Below are 18,543 nucleotides of genomic sequence, written 5' to 3' on the forward strand. Positions count from 1 at the left end.
CGGTTGATGTAACTGGAACGTGGCTTCAGGCCTGCAGAGCATTTCTGTCCCTCATCTTTAGGACGACGCTTGACAGACATAAAAGTCCTTCAGCGACCCTCTCGTTGATTTGGAGAGGTCAGGGGCGTGATGTCCATCCACAACTCCTGGTTTCACCAAGGCAGACGCAAGAATTGCGTTTGGACAATCAGCTCCGGACCCCCGTCCTTCTCCGGTGGTCATCCACAACGTTGTCCTCCGTAGAACAGTTTCCTCAGTTTCGATAAGACCCTTAACCTCTTAGCCTTGGGTCAGTGCATATGGATGGACACGAAGACAGGATGGAAAAGAAGCGACGAGAAGAAGAAAAGAAGAATAAGAGAAAGAGAGAGAGCCCTAATTCAAGCTCGCCCTCTGTGTGGATGACACCATGATGAACGGAGGGGTCACCACCCGGGGGCCACCAGGAGCCGCCAGTGTGACCTCGTACAAAAGAAGTCCCACACATGAAAGAGGACAAAAGGCTGAGATGATGACCGCAGCACATCATGATCACACATGAGCAGCAGTGAGCTGAGGGCAGGTGGGCAGGCCGAGGGGTTTGGAGGGGGTTGGAGATGGGGGGCCTGGGGAGGGAGGTGGAGGGGTGAACCTGCAGTTTTTTTTAAGTAAAGCTCTGACGAACCCTAATCTGATTTGCCTTATGCAACATTTTCTTCTTTATCTGCTTTGCTTCGTGAGGCGTTCTTCTCTTTCGGTTTTTATCCAAACGATGTGGTCTTTGCCGAGGCCGGGCCTATTCATGGGAACCCCATGTGCCGTGCCCACCATTGAGGTGCAGAGCAGCATGGCCACAAAAGGATGCCAGAGCCCTCCCTGCAGCCCCCGGCAGCTAACTGAGACTCACAACTCCAGCACAGTTTGAGGCTGCGAGGAGCTGAGAAGAATCTCACGCCACTTTTTCTTCAAGTCTCGTTTCCTTCCGAGGTGAAGACGCTGTCCGTCAGCGTCGACACGACACAGGAGCAGGGCCTATTAGAAGTTTGCACGGGACAACAACTTTGCCGGTGCTAGAAGCAGATAAAACTCATTGAATCTTCCCTCTGCTGACCTTTGCCATCCCGCTGAGGCCTGCAGGCCTGAGCTTGCCACTAAAGCACATTAAAAAAACCTTTCCTATAAATACTTTCATCAAACATCTCCGCATGAACCTGAAACGTGGATCGGCAATTACCTCTAAAGTACCTCCAAGTGTCCTCCATCCTCCTCCATCCGCTTCTTCAGCTGCACGGCTGTCGACGTCTGACCACGCTTGTTGTCCCTCTCCTCCATCTTTCACCCTCTTCCACCTCTTCCACCTCTTCTGGTCCCGCGTCCTTCTCCCTCTCCTTCTTCAACCCTCTGTGTCCGGCACCCCACGCCCCACCCCGCCCCCCCACAACCTCCGCCTTTACAATCCCGTCGCCCTCTCCTGGTTTCCCCGCCCTCTTTCTCTCTCTCTCTTTCACTCGTTGCCCATCTCTCCCTCGCTCGCTCGCTCTCCTCATTTCATGCAGCGCTGGGGTTACCTAAGAGACTGGGTCTGAATGGAGAAAATCTCCTTTGGTACAATGAAGTGGGTGAGAGGCAAAGAGGAGGCGGACGAATGTGGTGGTGAGGGGGAAGGCAGGGTCGCACGGGGGGTTTGAGTATAAGAGCTGGTGGGGGTTAAAGTATAGATAATAGTAGTAGGATGCAGATGCATGCAGAGATGCAAGAAGGATATGAAATCCCCAAAATTGATGAAATGGTTTCGCTTCTTTGATTTTACCTCGTCACCCCCACCCCTTTTCTGTCCAATCACCCCCCCACCTGCTCCTCTCTCAGCTCACTTTTTTTTCACAATCCTTTTTTTTAGCATTATTAGCAAAGAAAGTTCCCACCATGGTTATGGAGCGGAGACCTCAAACATACCTGTTACCGTTAAAAATAAAATAGGGGAAATAGGAAAATGATCACAAATTAGAGTGTTAGGTGAGTGTGAATTTCCATGTGCACAACCCCCATCCCCACTCGGACACCAGAAAATGCAACTTGCTGTCTACTGAGGTGCGGTTTTGCTACCGTTTATCGCAGTTAATTGGTTCCACCAAGTCGGATTCTTTATTTATTAATGGAATATTTCCATTGTCAGACGGAAAGAAACCTGTTTACGACCTACTAAATAACAGTTTTTATGTTATTAGAGCCCCCCACCTCTCGCCCGAAGCCAGCTGGGATAGGCTCCAGCACCCCTCCCGTGAGGATAAGCGGTAGAAAATGAATGAATGAATGTTATTAGAGCCACCCACCAAGCGGGGCTGGAAGAGCAGCGATCATCGTCACAATAGTATCCATTTGTTTTATATTGTGACTGTGACTGGGTGACTGTAAAAAAGTAAATTGTTTCTGAAATATATTTATTTTATAATTATATTGGACTCCAAATTGACCATAGGTATGAATGTGAGTGTGAATGGTTGTTTGTCTATATGTGCCCCGTGATTGGCTGGCCACCAGTCCAGGGTGTACCCCGCCTCTCGCCCGAAGACAGCTGGGATAGGCTCCAACCCCCCCCCCACCCCCGCGACCATCATGAGGATAAGCGGTAGACAATGAATGAATTAATAATTACATTAGAATTGTTATATTATTATAATTATATTAGAAGTTTTAGATGTAAAAAATTCATTTATTCATTCATTCTACCGCCTATCTTCACAAGGGTCGTGGGTGTGCTGGAGCCTATCCCAGCTGTCTTCGGGCGAGAGGTGGGGTACACCCTGGACTGGTGGCCAGCCAATCACAGGGCACATATAGACAAACAACCATTCACACTCACATTCATACCTATGGACAATTTGGAGTGGCCAATTAACCTAGCATGTTTTTGGAATGTGGGAGGAAACCGGAGTACCCGGAGAAAACCCACGCATGCACGGGGAGAACATGCAAACTCCACACAGATTTGAACTCGGGTCTCCTAGCTGTGAGGCCTGCGTGCTAACCGTGATGGAGTTGCCACAGCGGATCTTTTTGATCCGCATACTGATTCTACCTATTGGAGCGGCCACCACTGTGGTTTGGAAAAGGAAAACTGCACTTGTGTTTTAGTTTGTATCTTTAGAACGCACAGAAAAGAGAAAGCCGTGTTCATGTCTCACGTAAGGATTGTGGATGATGGGCGAAATTCCACCCACAGACCCCAAGGCCTCTATGCAAAATCAAATGTTTCTCTTCCTCTGAACCGCATGGAGCCAATGCGCGCCTCTCTGTAATCCGCTCCCTCTTGTCCCAAAGAAGGTGGCTTGTTTAGAGGTTAGTTACTGATTAGCGCCAAAACTGTTGCTCTTCATTTTCCGGCGGCAACCTTATTGAGCGCCTCTTGCCGTTGCTATTCACTTTGTCGTTTGTGTCCAAGGTAGCAAACAGAGCCCCCCTGCTGCTCCGCTCTGTGTCTTTACAACATCCCCCCCCACCGCAGCCCCTTTTCTCATCGGAGGATGTGAGAAAACAAAAAGGACTAATACAAGTAGAGAGATAATTAACGGCACGCGGCTAAAGTTAGCACTCTCCTACACGCTGGACTGCAAATAGCAACAGTGTGAAATAGGATGGGAGGGGGGGACTATTTTTAACAACTTGTTTGTAATGTTCTTGTGTGGGGCTGCAGGATCCCGGCCTTAATGACATCATCAGGCCTTTTACACAAGGGGGGGGGGGTGAATGTGGCACTGGGGGTGTCAAAGTTGGTTTTAGGAGGCTGAGGGGGGGCTTGTGTGTATAAGTATGTGCGTGTGTGTGTGAAACGGGAGGACGGGGAGGCCTTAGGGCAGATTGTCCATGTCCCACCCGCCCACCCCCTGCCCCCACCCACCACCTCCAGGAGTGTCTGAATGAAGTTATTTCCAGGGCCCTGTCCATCTGTTACCGTAGCAGCAGCAGTGACCAAGGTGTTGCCATGGCGAGGTGGACACAAAAAGGCGTGGCGTGGGAACAGGTCCAGGGGTCAGGAGTGAGGGTGTCATGGGGTCAGGGGTCACAGCCAGCTGGACAGCACACAAGAGGAGGCCTGGGTGAGAAAAGAAGGCGGGAAGCCTCGCTTTTCTTTCACTTTCTCCTCCTTTCTTCTTGCAGACGTCCGAAGAGTGGACACCACTGGACGTTAACATTGAACTGGTGTGTGATGATGAAGTGGGGGGGGGGCGTACGGGATAAGAAGGGCCACTGAAACGAAAACGGCAGCGCTTTGCGAGGCTTCCCCTGCATCAGCGAGTCAGCATTTGCCAGCCAATTGACCGCGCTCAATGCCACGCAGAAATGCGACTATTGAGGGGACGCCGGCGGCTGCGTGTGTCTGTGTGGCCCCCGCCTGCTCTTTGCTCCAGATAAGTGACACCCAAAGAAAATAAAAGGCCGCTTCATTCCGCTCGTTTAGAGCTCAAAACTCCTCGGAAACAATAAGAAGGGAGGCAATGAATCAAGAGATGACATCACATTGACGACGTACACTCAACAAAAATATAAACTAGGGGTGCACCATGAATTATGACATCATACCCATAAATACAATTACTTTAAAATAGCTTCATTAATTTAAAAAATCGGCCAATGAGGCAACATTAATGAAGAAAATGAAGCGTGTGTGACATTAACAGCCTGTTGTAACGTCCCCTGAGCTCACTCGTAAACAAACATTCACTTTAAGAGCATGGACATGGTACCAAAGGGATGGGGGGGGGTGTTGGGGGAACGGGATATTGAGCACACAAAAAAACTAAAATGCCAGCGCAGAGGTGTTTGAAAAGTGCAAAATGTTTGCTAGAGATCTCCATGGCATCACAAAGGCCGACTCGGAGCATGTGCCCGAATACGATGCACCTTGCTGGGTCACAACAACAGGTGGCTCCCTTCGCGTTTTACTTGAGAAGCAGAAGGTTATCGTATCGTTTCAGGTCTTCAGGGCACGTTGGAGAGACTATGTCTTTCAATTGGCCTAGGAAAGCCTTGGGATTCGGAGCTGGACAACGTAGCCAGGGAGAGGAGAGTCTGGGATTCCCTGCTTCGGCTGATGCCAAACCCGAGTTTGGGTTAGCAGAAAAAGATGGATGATGGATGGATGGAAGGATTGTGAACCCCCAATATACTACACATGTGACGTATGGTTATTGACTGTTTTTGTTCATAATTATAGGTTATCACATGGTTTGTCTGGTATCAGGCCAGGTATCATGCCCCCAAGTGTCAGTATCAGCCCGAGACCGAACTCGAGGGCTGATACTGAGGGCTGATACTGGCACGCGGGGGCATGATACTGAGCCTGATACCAGACAAACCATGTGATGATCTTATTATCACATACTATTTAATCATGAGCTTATTATCACGTACTATTTAATCAAAAGACCATTTTGTTTCCAGAAAATTTTCAGTTTATTACATGTATTATATCTAAACAGTGTAACACAATAATTGCAAAAATATTTCAACAATAATATTTTATCAACAGTCTTATCAATGTCTGACAATTAAAGTTCCATTAATCAAGTTCGGGTTTTTTGGTGACTGGAGAAGCACTAGGAATATTTGTAGTTACAGTGACGGCAGCAAAACAAACGCTGTGTGTTCACGCTCGTGCGCTGTTCTCTGATTGGTTGTTTCACGGGCAAGATACCAGAGCAGCGCACTCTGAGTGGACAGCTACGGGGGCTGATACTGGACATGGTTAAACTCTATATTTTATCAGTATCACTGCCCTGGGCTTTGACACAGTATCATTTCGTCCTTTTCCCGTATCATTCATGGGCGCCTTCTAGGGTACAGGGACAATTAATACTGTAGTATGTGATAAATAAGAAATATCACTCCACGTGAAGTCACAGAAGCTCTGTTGGAGGAAGTGACGTAGTTCTGACGCAACTGTTGGTGTTGTTGGCACACCTGAAGTTCTTGCAACCTTCATAGGGAGCCCGCATGGAACCCAAGGTTAGTACTTCGTACAAGTTTGACGGATGTTGGTCTTACAATCTACGTGCTTTGGTCCGAGCAGCCTTATATTTAATGCGCACGTTGAACTTACAAGTTGGATGTCGGGTGCATGGCAATTTTAATGCTTCGCCGTCACCACAACTACGTTCTCCACCACCCAAAAAAAAGGCAACATGGCCAAAAAATCTGGTTGTGACTTTGAATTTCTGTTCCTGATGACAATGACTTGTTCACCTTTTCCTGACACCATGAAGCACCACAACTTTCTGGAATTGTTTTTATATTTCTTTACATACTTTTGACACATTTTGGCTTTGGAGGCGACGGCGCAAACAAAACTTAATGATTGAAATGTCCATATGCTCCGTGGCCGAGTGAAAGCGACAGGAGACAGTGAGCCTCATCAGTGGATAACACGTTATGACAACGTGGATAAGGAGGCGCTTACAACGCAATTACGCACACACACACAGAGTAAACACACAGGGGCCCTTTAGGCTTTAATAGCTCGTTGCTGGGATGAAGCGTGCTCAGCATCCCTGCTCGTCCGCGACCGCGGTAATAGGATTAGGAGCAGTCGTGGGACGGCGTGGCCGGCCAAGTCCAATGCTCCGTTTGACACCTTTTGTCTGGCGGCCCTGAGACACAGATCACAGCAATGGCGAGCGGGACAAAGGCCTTTGAACAAATTGTGTTGTAGCTACAAATGTACCCTGATGGGAGGACGTGGAGCTGCAGGTTCCACGGCACATCAAATTAACCGTGATTTTTGACAACTCAATCTACTTCCAAAGGGGCTGGGGTGGCAAGAAGATGTTTAGACCTTTTAAGTTCTTACTTTGGGGAAACCCACTTCAGAATTCTAAACCCGTTTATAAGAATACAACAAATGACTCCTAATGAGCTAAGTTCCTGCTCGCTTTCAGGATGTGTTTATTATTAATGCAATCAATTTGTATAATTATGTGTCTACTACATGTCCAGACATTAGGGACACCCTGCAGTATACTATTTGTACACCTAGACCAGGGGTCGGCAACCTTTACTATGAAAAGAGCCCCCCTTGCCCACTAAAGAAAAATAGCGTGGAACTGCAAAACATAGGTTTAAAACAACGTCTTATAAAGTCCTAGAGAATAGTAGAAATAGAAGTGTAGTTTAGTGTGTAGTGAGTGTGCATGTGTAACCGTCAAATTTGGAGGGAACGTTTGGGTATCAAAGTAGTTCAGATAAGAAAAGACAAGTTGTCTCTAGTATCGGAGATAAACTTACATAAATGTATGTGTCAATTACTGTAAACTTACCTGATTTGTTTAGTCTGGCGCAACCACGTTCCCATGCTGCTGTGTAACTGCCTCTGGGTCAGTGTATGCTGACAGTTTTTGGTTTCTACCTAGGTGCATATAAGGTAATGAGGCGGAACAAATTTTCTGCATAATCGTCGTTTCCGCACGTGCACGTTTCATCGTTACACCCATAGGAAATAAGCTCTGTCGTTTGCCACGCTATATAGAGCTCAAAAGCTAAATGTTGCTAAAAGTTCAAGTTATCTCTATAATATTTCTTCTAAGGCATGTGTGCAGCCATTAAGGTGCAGTATATGTGTTTTGGATTATTTTCGTTTCAGTATCGTAGTGTATTTTGTATCTGTTTGAACCCCTTTTAGTTCTCGCGTTGGTTTTGCAATAAATCCATCAGTAAAACACAAGAACTAGTTGCTGTCTGATCGTTGCACATCCGAGTGAGTTACATGCTGGTTATTAAAATTATTTAAAAATCATCTCTAATTCTCTCAATAGCTCTGGGAAAGTATGACTTAGTGAACTGAATAGCATCCTGTCTGCTCATCCTCGTGCTCATCCAATCACCAGTCAGAACTCAGCAAGGACGTATTCATGGTCTCACATAAAGTTGGATTTTTTAAGTCATTACAAAGACGTGCATTTTCCCACTCGGATGTTAAAAAAAATTGAGCATTGCAAAGGGAGCCACAACAAAGAGGCTGGAGAGCCACATGCGGCTCTGGAGCCGTGGGTTGCTGACCCCTGACCTAGGCACTAGGTATACCAGTAATGTTGCAAGTGGCAGACTAAGTAAGTTAGGCCATTGTACTATCATGATGCTTTTATCCTACGCCAGGAGCAAGCATCAGCTCCGTCTGAGGCAAAACATTGACATTCCCAGCGCTGTCCGGGCGTCTCGTCACACGGTGAGGCCACACAGAGATTCTCTGTGCTCTACCCCGCCCCAGTGCACTCTGGGAGACGGACCAAAAGCACTTTTATGAGCCGCCTGCTTCCTGGCCATTGGCAGAGAGGCCAGGTTCAAAGTGATGGGCGGCTGAGAAATGCATGGTTTACTTTTTTTTTTTTAATTAATTTGTACCATCAAATAATTTATATAGATTTATTGTGGTAGTACACAACTGTACTGCATTATACATATTGTATCTGCCGTACGTGTCCTTGTGTCTCATGGAGCAAATATGAGTTTTGTGAGAGGTGGCGGTCAGACAGGATGACGGTTTTCAATCAGGTGTGTGTGTGAATGTGTGTGTGGACATGTGATTATGGGGGCAACGGACGAGGGGCCCCGCAGACGGTTACCTTGAACTCCAATCATCTCGCCTGTGGGGCGGGGTCAGGTATTGTCGCGGGGCCTGACAGGGGTCAGGCTGGAGCGAGAGGGGGTGCAGGGACAGAGCAGAGGCCGCCCCCCATCCCTTGCAGTCCCCACCCCCCGGGTCGTGGACCGCTGCCCTCGTGGGGGGGCCAGAGAATGGGAGGTATTGGCAGATTTTTGTGGGGTGCAGATGCTCAATATGCAGATGTCTAATCGAATTGTGCGACGATGAATTGGCGCCCCCCTCAGATTTGCATGAGGACAATCCCCGGCTGGGGCTCGGGGGTCAACGCGGACCCCCGGACCAAATGAGCAGCCGGCTGCAGACGCCCCTTGAGGACGTGTGAACTTGAAGTAGACTTTACTCAACGACAAAGATATTGATTGATTCTAATGTCTGTGAGTCGGTCTGGGAGCGTGTCTGACATCTGTCCTTTCCAAAGGAGGAGGAAAATCTGTTTTGGCTGTTTCAAACCTGCAGAAGCACCCCAAAGGTGTTTTATTGGCTATTTTTAGTGTTAAAATGAACTTTCCCCTCTTACATTATGTCTTTTTGTGCATTTTTTCAACTTTTTTTTCATTAATCGAATTGCATTTTTACGCAATATAGTAAAGTGACGTAATTTTTATGTCATAATATTTTCATGTTATTCTAAGACTTTTTTTCTCTTAGTATTTTTGCTTTATTCCTGTAAGATTACTGCTGAATGTTAAATTTTTGCTGTTGGGTTTTTAAAATATTTGTTTTTGTTATATAATATTTTTAGAATGACCCGCAGAGCAAGTTTTTAAAAAAAAGCAGCGATCTGCAAATGACCCTCAGAATGCACTTTGGGCACCTTTCGGCTATGCATTCCATGATACCCAACACTAGTAGCTAAACTATTCCAACTCACTATCATTAGATGACAACAAACAGAATTTTTATTAAATCTGACCTTGTTTCCTGCACAATCTTTGCAAGGTTTTTATTCCCGCACAATAATACTGAAAGAATGTATGAATAACTCCACGTTAATATCATGAGCACGCCTCATCCATAATCTAAATCAGGGGTCTCAAACTCAATTTACCTGGGGGCCACTGGAGCTAGGGTCTGGGCAAGGCTGGGCCGCATCAGGTTTCCCCCCCCCCAAAAAAACGCATTTATTAAAAACATTTATTATACAAACTTTTTCAGTGCTTTGGTTCCAATTTTCTACAATAAAAGCTCTGATAAAACATTCCACTGTTCTCAAATATCTTAATTTTAATTTTTTGCACAAAATAAGATGAAAAATAAATAAACAAATTAAGAATAGAAAATCTATCAATCAGTAATAAATAAATATAATAATAATAAAACGGCAAATAATAAAAACTTAAGAAACCACATATAGTTGGTGGGTAGACAAATTATTTTTTTCAGATTAAAATGAACAAAGCATTATTAGAGCCCTGTAGACATGACAAAACACGACTATAGTCACATTTATACTCTTTTTATTTACAACACATTGCACAACTGCAGGGTCTTGAGACACATGCTAACTCTCAAACTAGATAGCTAGCGACCTAAACGGTAGCCTTCATCCTTTAAACTTAAATAGCCAAAAACTTACCACTTCCACACGGATAGGGAGGATAACTATTAAGAGTTATTTAACATTTAACATGAACATTAATCAAACGTAATAATTTTTTCTGGGTACATGATACCATACAGCATCCATATCAAACTTAACAAACATTAAACTTTCATATCAAGGCGGGGGGCCAAATGTGGCCCGCAGGACACTAGTTTGAGGCCCCTGATCTAAATCATTCTTTCACTTAAATTTTTTTTTAAATAGCTCTTCCACTAGATGGCAGCAGGCACATAATTCGGCGGAGCTCATGGAGGCTGTTTGCCACATGACTAGTAACTAGTTCATGTAAAAAAAGGATAACACTTTGCATAAAAACCACAAACATCACATCGACAACTTGGCTCATCGTGTGTGCTAGGCTGATCCAGTTTCAGATATTCCCTAGGCGACAAAATAATGCAATCAATCAATCTGTCAATCAAATAAACAAAGTTGTACTTACCGTTAGCCAACTGGAAGCCTGAGGCAGAAAAAGCCAGGGGAACGTGGATCAGTATTCTCCACATCATTATTTCTTCTCGTTAGCGTAAAACATTTTAGTTGCTCACCAAAAGGATGTCGTTTCCAAATCCTGAGGCTCAGAGCGATGGCCATGAGGAGCATCAGTGCCACCGCGCCTCCAACCATAGCTGCAGGGTAGCTCCGCGGCGTACCTCGATCTAAAACAGAACATGAAGAAGTAAAAGAGTAAAAGTCTGTGCTTTTGTGAGGTGACACCTTACAAAAGCACAGACTTACACCTTGGATCAAAGACACTCACAGTTGGTCATGATCACGGCTTTGTTCAGCTTGGTGACCAGGGTGTCCTCGACACCATTGAGTTTGAACACACACTCGTACTCCTCCCACTCTATGTCTGGGATGGAGGAGACGTTGAGGGTCACGCTCCTCTGGAAGGTTCCGTCATGGTTGTGGAGGGTCTCCCAGTGTTGCACACGTGCTTCCTGTCGGACCTGGCGGCCAGCCCTCTGCCAGAACATTGCGGCTTCCTCAGGGTAGAACCCCGTGGCGTGACAGGTGACTGGCGACCAGGGTGTCTTCTGGAGGAGAGACACCTTTGGGAGCACTACAGGAAAGAAGTGATGGTGGCTCACATGGAGTATTGATTACGATTGATCGTAGTCGAGTCAGCCCACCTCTTCTGTGCAGGAAGCTCGCTCCGTGGCGCATATATTTCTCCAGTAACAGAGGACACTCGTACAAGTAGAAGTGCTGCATGTATTCAATGGTGGGCATCTCGGCATCCCATCTCTCTTTGGTGGTGTGAGCCTCCTTCCTCGGGGCCACCCATCTCTTCTTCTCCAGGTCCAGCCATATGAAGTCCTCGCCGTTGTAACCGTAGCGATTAAACCCGCGGACGTTTCCGTTGTCGTAGTTCACCTCGCAGCCACTCACCCGTTGCAGAATGTGGATCCCTGCGGAGGCGGGCACACGTTTAGCAGGCTGGCACACACTCCCAGCATGACGTGCGGGTTGTAGATACAGGTATAGATTTGCATGTATGTTACTGTGAAAGCGTTGCCATGTCCCTCGCTACATTGCATTTTTCAGAAATTATTAAATGATAGCTGTTTGGTGGTAAACTATGATCTCTTATGAGTCAAAACATACTGAAATACAAGTGATTAGTAGTTTTCTGGTCAATAGGTGGCAGTAATGACACAAAACATTGAAACATTCCATTACCTACAGTAACTTTACCTGAACACTGCATGTAGTCAGCCATGGCATGTCTGACATCATAGAATGAATAAACTTCTCCTCCCATCCCATGTGGAAGTGGTACGTTTTTAACTTCTCAAAAGTGCACTTTTTGAGGGAATTTTGCCCATCATCCACAATGCTCCATTTACATCATGTGACCTACATATTAGTCAAGTTACCGCAACATTGTTATTATTGTTAAGCCTGAGAACTATGTTGCCTCACCACGCCACACCAGCTAGCTACTAACCAGCTAGCGACTAGCTTCACCACACACTCGCTCACAATGCCTCAGGCCACTACCAAAAGGTAATGCTATGTATTAGAGTGGCTGCACTGTTTATGAGTTTGAAAAACGCTTGGTGTAGCATCCCTTTCTATGATGTTATGTGAGTCCCTGTAGCATAAGAGTTGCACAATTTGATGTAAACAAAGAATAATAGAAGGTTAAAAGTGACTATAGGGGTGTTATTTCATGTCTACAGGGCTCCAATAATGTTAAAGACCATAGAAACTCATTTTAATATTCAGTTCATTAACATTGGAACCTATATCGAGGTCAGGTCTGGAACCAATTAAACGCTACAAATGAGGGATGACTATATTTTGATGGCATTTCAGCGCAGATGCTAAAAGCTAAAGGCTACGATACCTCCCGACTGGTTGAAACGGCGCTTCAGGCCGTAAATGTCGGCGTTGAAGTCCTGCTGGTGGTCCAGGCACTGTGCAGCGTACCACTTCAGGTGCTGAGGCTCATGCTCCAAGTATGCCTTGACCCAGTCCTGCTTAGGCTCCGCCCTCTTGATGTTGCTGTCGTAGTAGCCCACCGGCATGTCATTCAGCATGACCACGCCCACAAACTCAGGCAGGTTGGGCGCTCCGGAGGTGGCGATGAGGAAATAGCTGAGGGAGACATTGACTGCGGGGATCAAGAAGATTGATTGTGACGTGGAATGGCTACATTGACCACTTAAAACGAATATTACTGAATAAACGTGTCGTTGCAGTACTCATATGTAACTTTAAAACAACAGCGCTTAACATTGTTGCCATTGTCACTTGGTGAAAGTGAAAGTAAAAGTTGGCAAAGTTGAAATTGAACAAATCAAAGACGTAAAAACTACGGTAATGTCGTCTTCTTACCTGAGGAGGTCAGACTGCTAAACAGGAGGAGAATGAAGAATAATTTTATCATTTCTTGCTTGTTAGCGCCTCACACGTAAGGTCGACATTTGACAGCGGCACTGTGGAGGAGTGGGCGGGCTTGATCGAGACAAATATCGATACCAAGTGATATCCATACTTTTGAGTTACGTTTCTAACTCAAATTTTGGATTGCATTTTCTATATTATTATATTTACATAGTGTTTGAATCCCAGGGACAGTTGTTTTCACACAGAAGCTTTATGGCTTTATGGGAAAAAAGTGCCAATAGTTTTTATTTTTATTTAGTTAATTGTACTACATACGTAATTATGCTCAATTGTATACAATTGTATCAGTAAGTGTAACACACATTTTTTGTTTGCCTAATATTTTCAGGAATCCAAAATAATCACGATCAACAATCAAAAACACTTCCCAAATAAGTGTTCTTCTACGAGTTATTTACGAAGAGGCGTGCTCCAACTTGGCATGTAATACGTCACTGCCCCCTGCAGCCCATGGTCTGAACAGCAGCTCAGAACCACATACTACCGTAAACACATTGCAGTATACATACTGTATGGATATAAATCTATTTAGTCATGGCACCATCGGCTATGAACAACATAATAACTTAATAACTTTCATTCGGAGTACAAAACAACAGAAAGAAAAGTATAAAGTATCAAACTTTATTTAAACAATAATGTAATACACATCAATACACATAAAGAAAATATATATAAACAACCAGTAGTACAATCCTACGTACAAAAGCATGACAGAAAAAAACAAAACTGGAAACATTAAATATTAGAAAAACGAGATCAAACTTTGAGAGCAAAAATAATTTAAAAATTAAAAAAACAGGTAAATACTTCAATCCTCATTTTTGGGAAGTGTGCAACAATAATAATAGATTTGGGACAGCACTAGTAAGTCAAACTCCACACACTCTGGAACTAAGTAAACAGCATGGAAGCCTGTTTCTGCCAGCGAAAGAAAACAATCCCACTGTAAGTCATAATTATGAGGCAAAAAGTCAAAATTATGAGGCAAAAAGTCAAAATTATGAGATTAAAATTACAAGCTGAAAGGTCCAAATAATGAGACAAAAAGTCAAATTTCAAGATAAAATGTCATAATTATGGCACAGAAACATATATCTCATAATTAAGACTTTTTATGTCATAATTGGGACTTTCCTATTTCATAATTTCGACTTATTTCACAATTTTTTTGTCACAATATCTCATAATTAAGAATTTTTATCTCATAATTATGACTTATCTTGTACTTTCGACTTTTTATTCCATAACTATGACTTTTTATGTCGTAATTATGACTTTCCTGGGTCACAATTGTCACTTTATCTTGTGCTGTGATAAGTTCTGGTCCTGCAGTCTTACACAGACATGAGACCCCCTCCAACACGCGCTACTCATTCTGCAAGGACTTGGCACGATGAGAGTTGGGCACCCACTGCAGGGAGAGAATGTAAGGCTGCCATATGGAATAGTTTTAGCTGTAAGTGCAGTCTGCAAAGTACAATACTTACTGTTAGCAAGGCGGAATTCTGAAAGAAAGAAGAATACACAGGGATGTACATATGGAGGATTAATGATTAGACACAATAACAAAAGGACTTTGAACTTGTCTTACCGCCATTGTCATAAAATCCATTGTGACAGTCAAACACGGTCACGTGTGCTCACCTTTATACTTTCTCCACCAAATGTAAAGTCCAGCAAAGGCGCCCCCCAGTAGGAGAACCAACATCACCACGACCCCAGCAACGGGACCAGGGGGAAACCTTGAGGGAGGAACTGGAACCAAGACAGAACTCATTGGAATGGACAGATAGCTTTGACCAGGACATACAGTACAGTAGTGAAAAATGAAAGGATGCCGCTTTGATTTCATAATAATATGCTAGGAAGTGCAACTGCAACTCACCTCTGTCATAGACTGTCGGTGAAAAATGGATTATTAGAGATCAATAAACTCTACAAAGGCTTTTTTCATTTATTTTCAACTCCTATTGGCTGCACGGCAGTCGAGCGGTTAGCATGCAGACCTCACAGCTAGGAGACCTGAGGACAATTCCACCCTCGGCCATCTCTGTGTGGAGTTTGCATGTTCTCCCCGTGCATGCGTGGGTTTTCTCCGGGTACTCCGGTTTCCTCCCACATTCCAAAAACATGCTAGGTTAATTGGCGACTCCAAATTGTCCATAGGTATGAATGTGAGTGTGAATGGTTGTTTGTCTCTATGTGCCCTGTGATTGGCTGGCCACCAGTCCAGGGTGTACCCCGCCTCTCGCCCAAAGACAGCTGGGATAGGCTCCTGCGACCCTTGTGAGGATAAGCGGTAGAAAATGAATGAATGAATCAACTCCTATACCTACTAAATTAGAAAGCGTTTTTCACAGGAAGTAGTTTGGAACTGTGACCAATCACTGTGAAGTGGCCGTGCCCGGGGGCGGGCCATGAGTGGAATTAAAAAAAAGAACATATACATTTTTATATTTTATATTTAAAAAATAATTTAAACCTCTGCCTTTTTCCTTATTAGATTACAACTTTTTTTCTCTTAACATTATCATTTTATTCTGGTAAAATTACTGCTAATTTGTGCATTTATGATGTTTTTTTTGTTCTCTTGTTAAATAATTCATTCATTCATTCATTCATTTTCTACCGCTTTTCCTCATGAGGGTCACAGGGGGTGCTGGAGCCTATCCCAGCTGTCTTCGGGCGAGAGGCGGGGTACACCCTGGACTGGTCGCCAGCCAATCACAGAGCACATATAGACAAACAACCATTCACACTCACATTCATACCTATGGACAATTTGGAGTGGCCAATTAACCTAGCATGTTTTTGGAATGTGGGAGGAAACCGGAATACCCGGAGAAAACCCACGCATGCACGGGGAGAACATGCTAACTCCACCGAGAGATGGCCGAGGGTGGCTTGTTAAATAATATTTTAGTATAAATAATAGCCTAGACTGTGGACACTCCTGGAGTCAATCTAGTGCCCTACTGCTGAAGGATGAAGATGACGGGAACGTCTTCCATCCACACAACAAAATCATGGCCAACCCGACTCACCCCAGTTGGTCCAGATCTTAGCTTTGTCCAGTTGGGTGACCATCTGGTCCTGGATGCCCTCCAGCTGAAACACGCACTCATACTCCCCCCACTCGGCAGCCGGGATGGAAGACATGTCAATGATGACGCTCATCTGGAAGGTTCCGTCGTGGTTGTGGAGGATCTCCCCGTGTTGTACGTGCTCGTGGACCTCCTCGCCGTCTCTCCTCCAGAACAACATGGCCCTGTCGGGGAAGAACCCAGTAGCGTGGCAGCAGACTGGCGATGAGGGCGTCTTCTGGAGGAGAGACACCATGGGAAGCTCTGCAGATGGAGACACCGAGTCACGTTGGATGCCGTGATGCGGTGTGTGTGTTGCAATTGCAACGTCACCTTTTCTCTCCAGGATGCTCTTCCCGTAGTGGACGTACTTCTTCAGCCACTCAGGACACTTGTAGATGTAATAGTTCTTGTTGTATTCTAGTCGGGCCGTCTCCGTGTCCCAAAGGAGTTTGGTGGTGAAAGCCTGCGGGTGCGAAGCGGTCCACATCAGAGACCGCAAGTCCAAGGAGAGGAAGTCTTCCCCGTCGTAACCATACTGGTTGAAGCCCTCCACTTCCCCGGACTCGTCATCGAATTCGCAGCCGTTCATCCTCTGTAAGATGTGGCTGCCTGAGAGCGATGAAGACCACCGTCAAGACCACCTCAGTCCCTTCTTGCAATAAATTCCTGGTTACATCAGCTGCCTCCATGGTGGGAGAGTCCACCAATACTCACCTCCGGATTGGTTTAAGCGTAGACTAAAAGCCTCCAGTTTTTCCCTGAAGACCTTCTGGTTGCCGTAGCACTTTTGCCTGTACCAGTGCAGGTGATACGGCTCAGCCTGGACCAGTTTCTTCATCCAGTCCTGTTTAGGCTCCGCTGACTGGATGCTGCTGTCGCAGTAGCCCACCTGGACGTCGTCCACCGTGGCCACGCCCACAAACTCTGGGAAGTTTTGCATTCCCGAGGTTGCAGTGAGGAAGTATTTGAGAGAATGTTTCACTGCGGAGACATTTTCCACTCATCATTTATGGTCCAGTTCGATTCTCTGCTCGTGTGATCATGTCGACGTATCCGTGGGCAAGATACCGAACCCCCAGTTGCTCCTAATTCAGTAGGTCAATGTGCTATACAAGTGAAAGACCATTTATCATTTACCAAGGTAGAAATAGCCCCAAGTTAAAATCTAATCTTGTCTGCATCCCTAATCTTTCTGTAGTTGTTCATTGAGAAGCTTTTATTTTGATAGTTAGAGCATAGACGGCCATATAAAATATAACAACCTTCTAAATATGTTTATTTTCAACATGAGTCGCATCAAGTGCTTGCTGCAGTGGCTGTTGTCTCATCTGTTTAACATTACTGACACCTAGTGACCATTTTATCCTACTACATATCAAAATCATGTATATGATGCCTTGTATTCATTTGTATTTTAGTTCACTTAAGCAATTTTTACACTTGGGCAAAAAACTGTCTGTCAGTTGAGAATCATCACAGACACCAAACCACCAGTCGCCAGTGAGGAAATGAGATCACTAATATGATTGCTAAATTGATTATTATTGAATTTTATTGCAAGTTTGTGGAAAGCAATTGGGACGAAATGGAATGCACCCATCTCATATTTTAGGGGGGCTTCAGTCCCCCTAAAATGTTCTCAAGCCCCCCTAAATAATTTGATATTTTGATATTTATTTATATATTTTTTGATTGATTTTTCATTATTTTTTATTGTTTTTTTAATATAATGGGGCAAAAGCAGGCTTGTTCATTATTTGTTTTTTTGGATTTTTTTGAATGTCTACTACATTCATTCATATCCTGTGCATCTCCAGGGGGCTAAGCCCCCCCCAGAACCTAGTGACGCCCCTGGTTTGCTGTATAAGAAACGGCCACAGCATGCAGACCAACATTATTCTCAACAGTTAATAAGTACCCGAATTTAAATGTCTTCAAATATTAAAGCCCACAGAAATATTTATTGCGTGCGTTTTTCAATGCGATAAAGAGATACTGTTATCTGACGCCTCATAATGAAACCGGAACCAGACTCGAGTCTTATTGCGCACTGCGAGACGATGGCCATTTGTGGCAACTTGGGGGCAGAAACGGAGAAGTTAGTAACGGCGAGCTCACCTGCTGATGTAACCCCCAGGATGAAGAGTAAAGCAAAAAACCCCTTCGTGGTGTTTGTTGACATGTTGGAAAGGAGTCAGGTCTTCCTCGTTCCTTGCTCAAGACCTCCTTGCTGACAGGTTGGAGCTACTCCAAAGGGGGCGGGTCGATACAGATATCGCCACTGTCGATAACAAAATGGT

General features: G+C 44.9%; 1 protein-coding gene across 1 annotated transcript; it reads right to left on the reverse strand.

Annotated features, from left to right (window-relative positions):
• Positions 1–10,501: 10,501 nt before the first annotated feature.
• On the reverse strand, positions 10,502–18,509 carry LOC131102177 (uncharacterized). The gene is made up of 13 exons (XM_078792559.1): positions 18,362–18,509; positions 16,958–17,224; positions 16,202–16,852; positions 14,802–14,912; positions 14,645–14,662; positions 14,550–14,568; positions 13,083–13,099; positions 12,592–12,858; positions 11,372–11,650; positions 10,996–11,301; positions 10,784–10,894; positions 10,678–10,695; positions 10,502–10,616 (listed from the first exon to the last, which is right to left on the reverse strand). The coding sequence occupies exons 1-13, from the start codon at positions 18,423–18,425 to the stop codon at positions 10,606–10,608; spliced, it is 2,139 nt and encodes a 712-aa protein (XP_078648685.1). The 5' UTR covers positions 18,426–18,509; the 3' UTR covers positions 10,502–10,605.
• Positions 18,510–18,543: the final 34 nt, after the last annotated feature.

This window comes from Doryrhamphus excisus, linkage group LG7, assembly GCF_037039965.1.
Source record: "Doryrhamphus excisus strain RoL-2023G ecotype Guam linkage group LG7, RoL_Dexc_Guam_v1.1, whole genome shotgun sequence".
In the NCBI taxonomy this organism is placed as follows: Eukaryota; Metazoa; Chordata; class Actinopteri; order Syngnathiformes; family Syngnathidae; genus Doryrhamphus; species Doryrhamphus excisus.

Bases quoted from the DNA above. Each gene is read 5' to 3' on its own strand.
- LOC131102177 (XM_078792559.1), bottom strand. From the start codon at position 18,425: ATGTCAACAAACACCACGAAGGGGTTTTTTGCTTTACTCTTCATCCTG. The intron at 16,853-16,957 runs GTGAGTATTGGT...CATCGCTCTCAG, and splicing joins ACGCTTAAACCAATCCGGAG to GCAGCCACATCTTACAGAGG. The intron at 10,895-10,995 runs GTGAGTGTCTTT...GTTCTGTTTTAG, and splicing joins AGCCGTGATCATGACCAACT to ATCGAGGTACGCCGCGGAGC.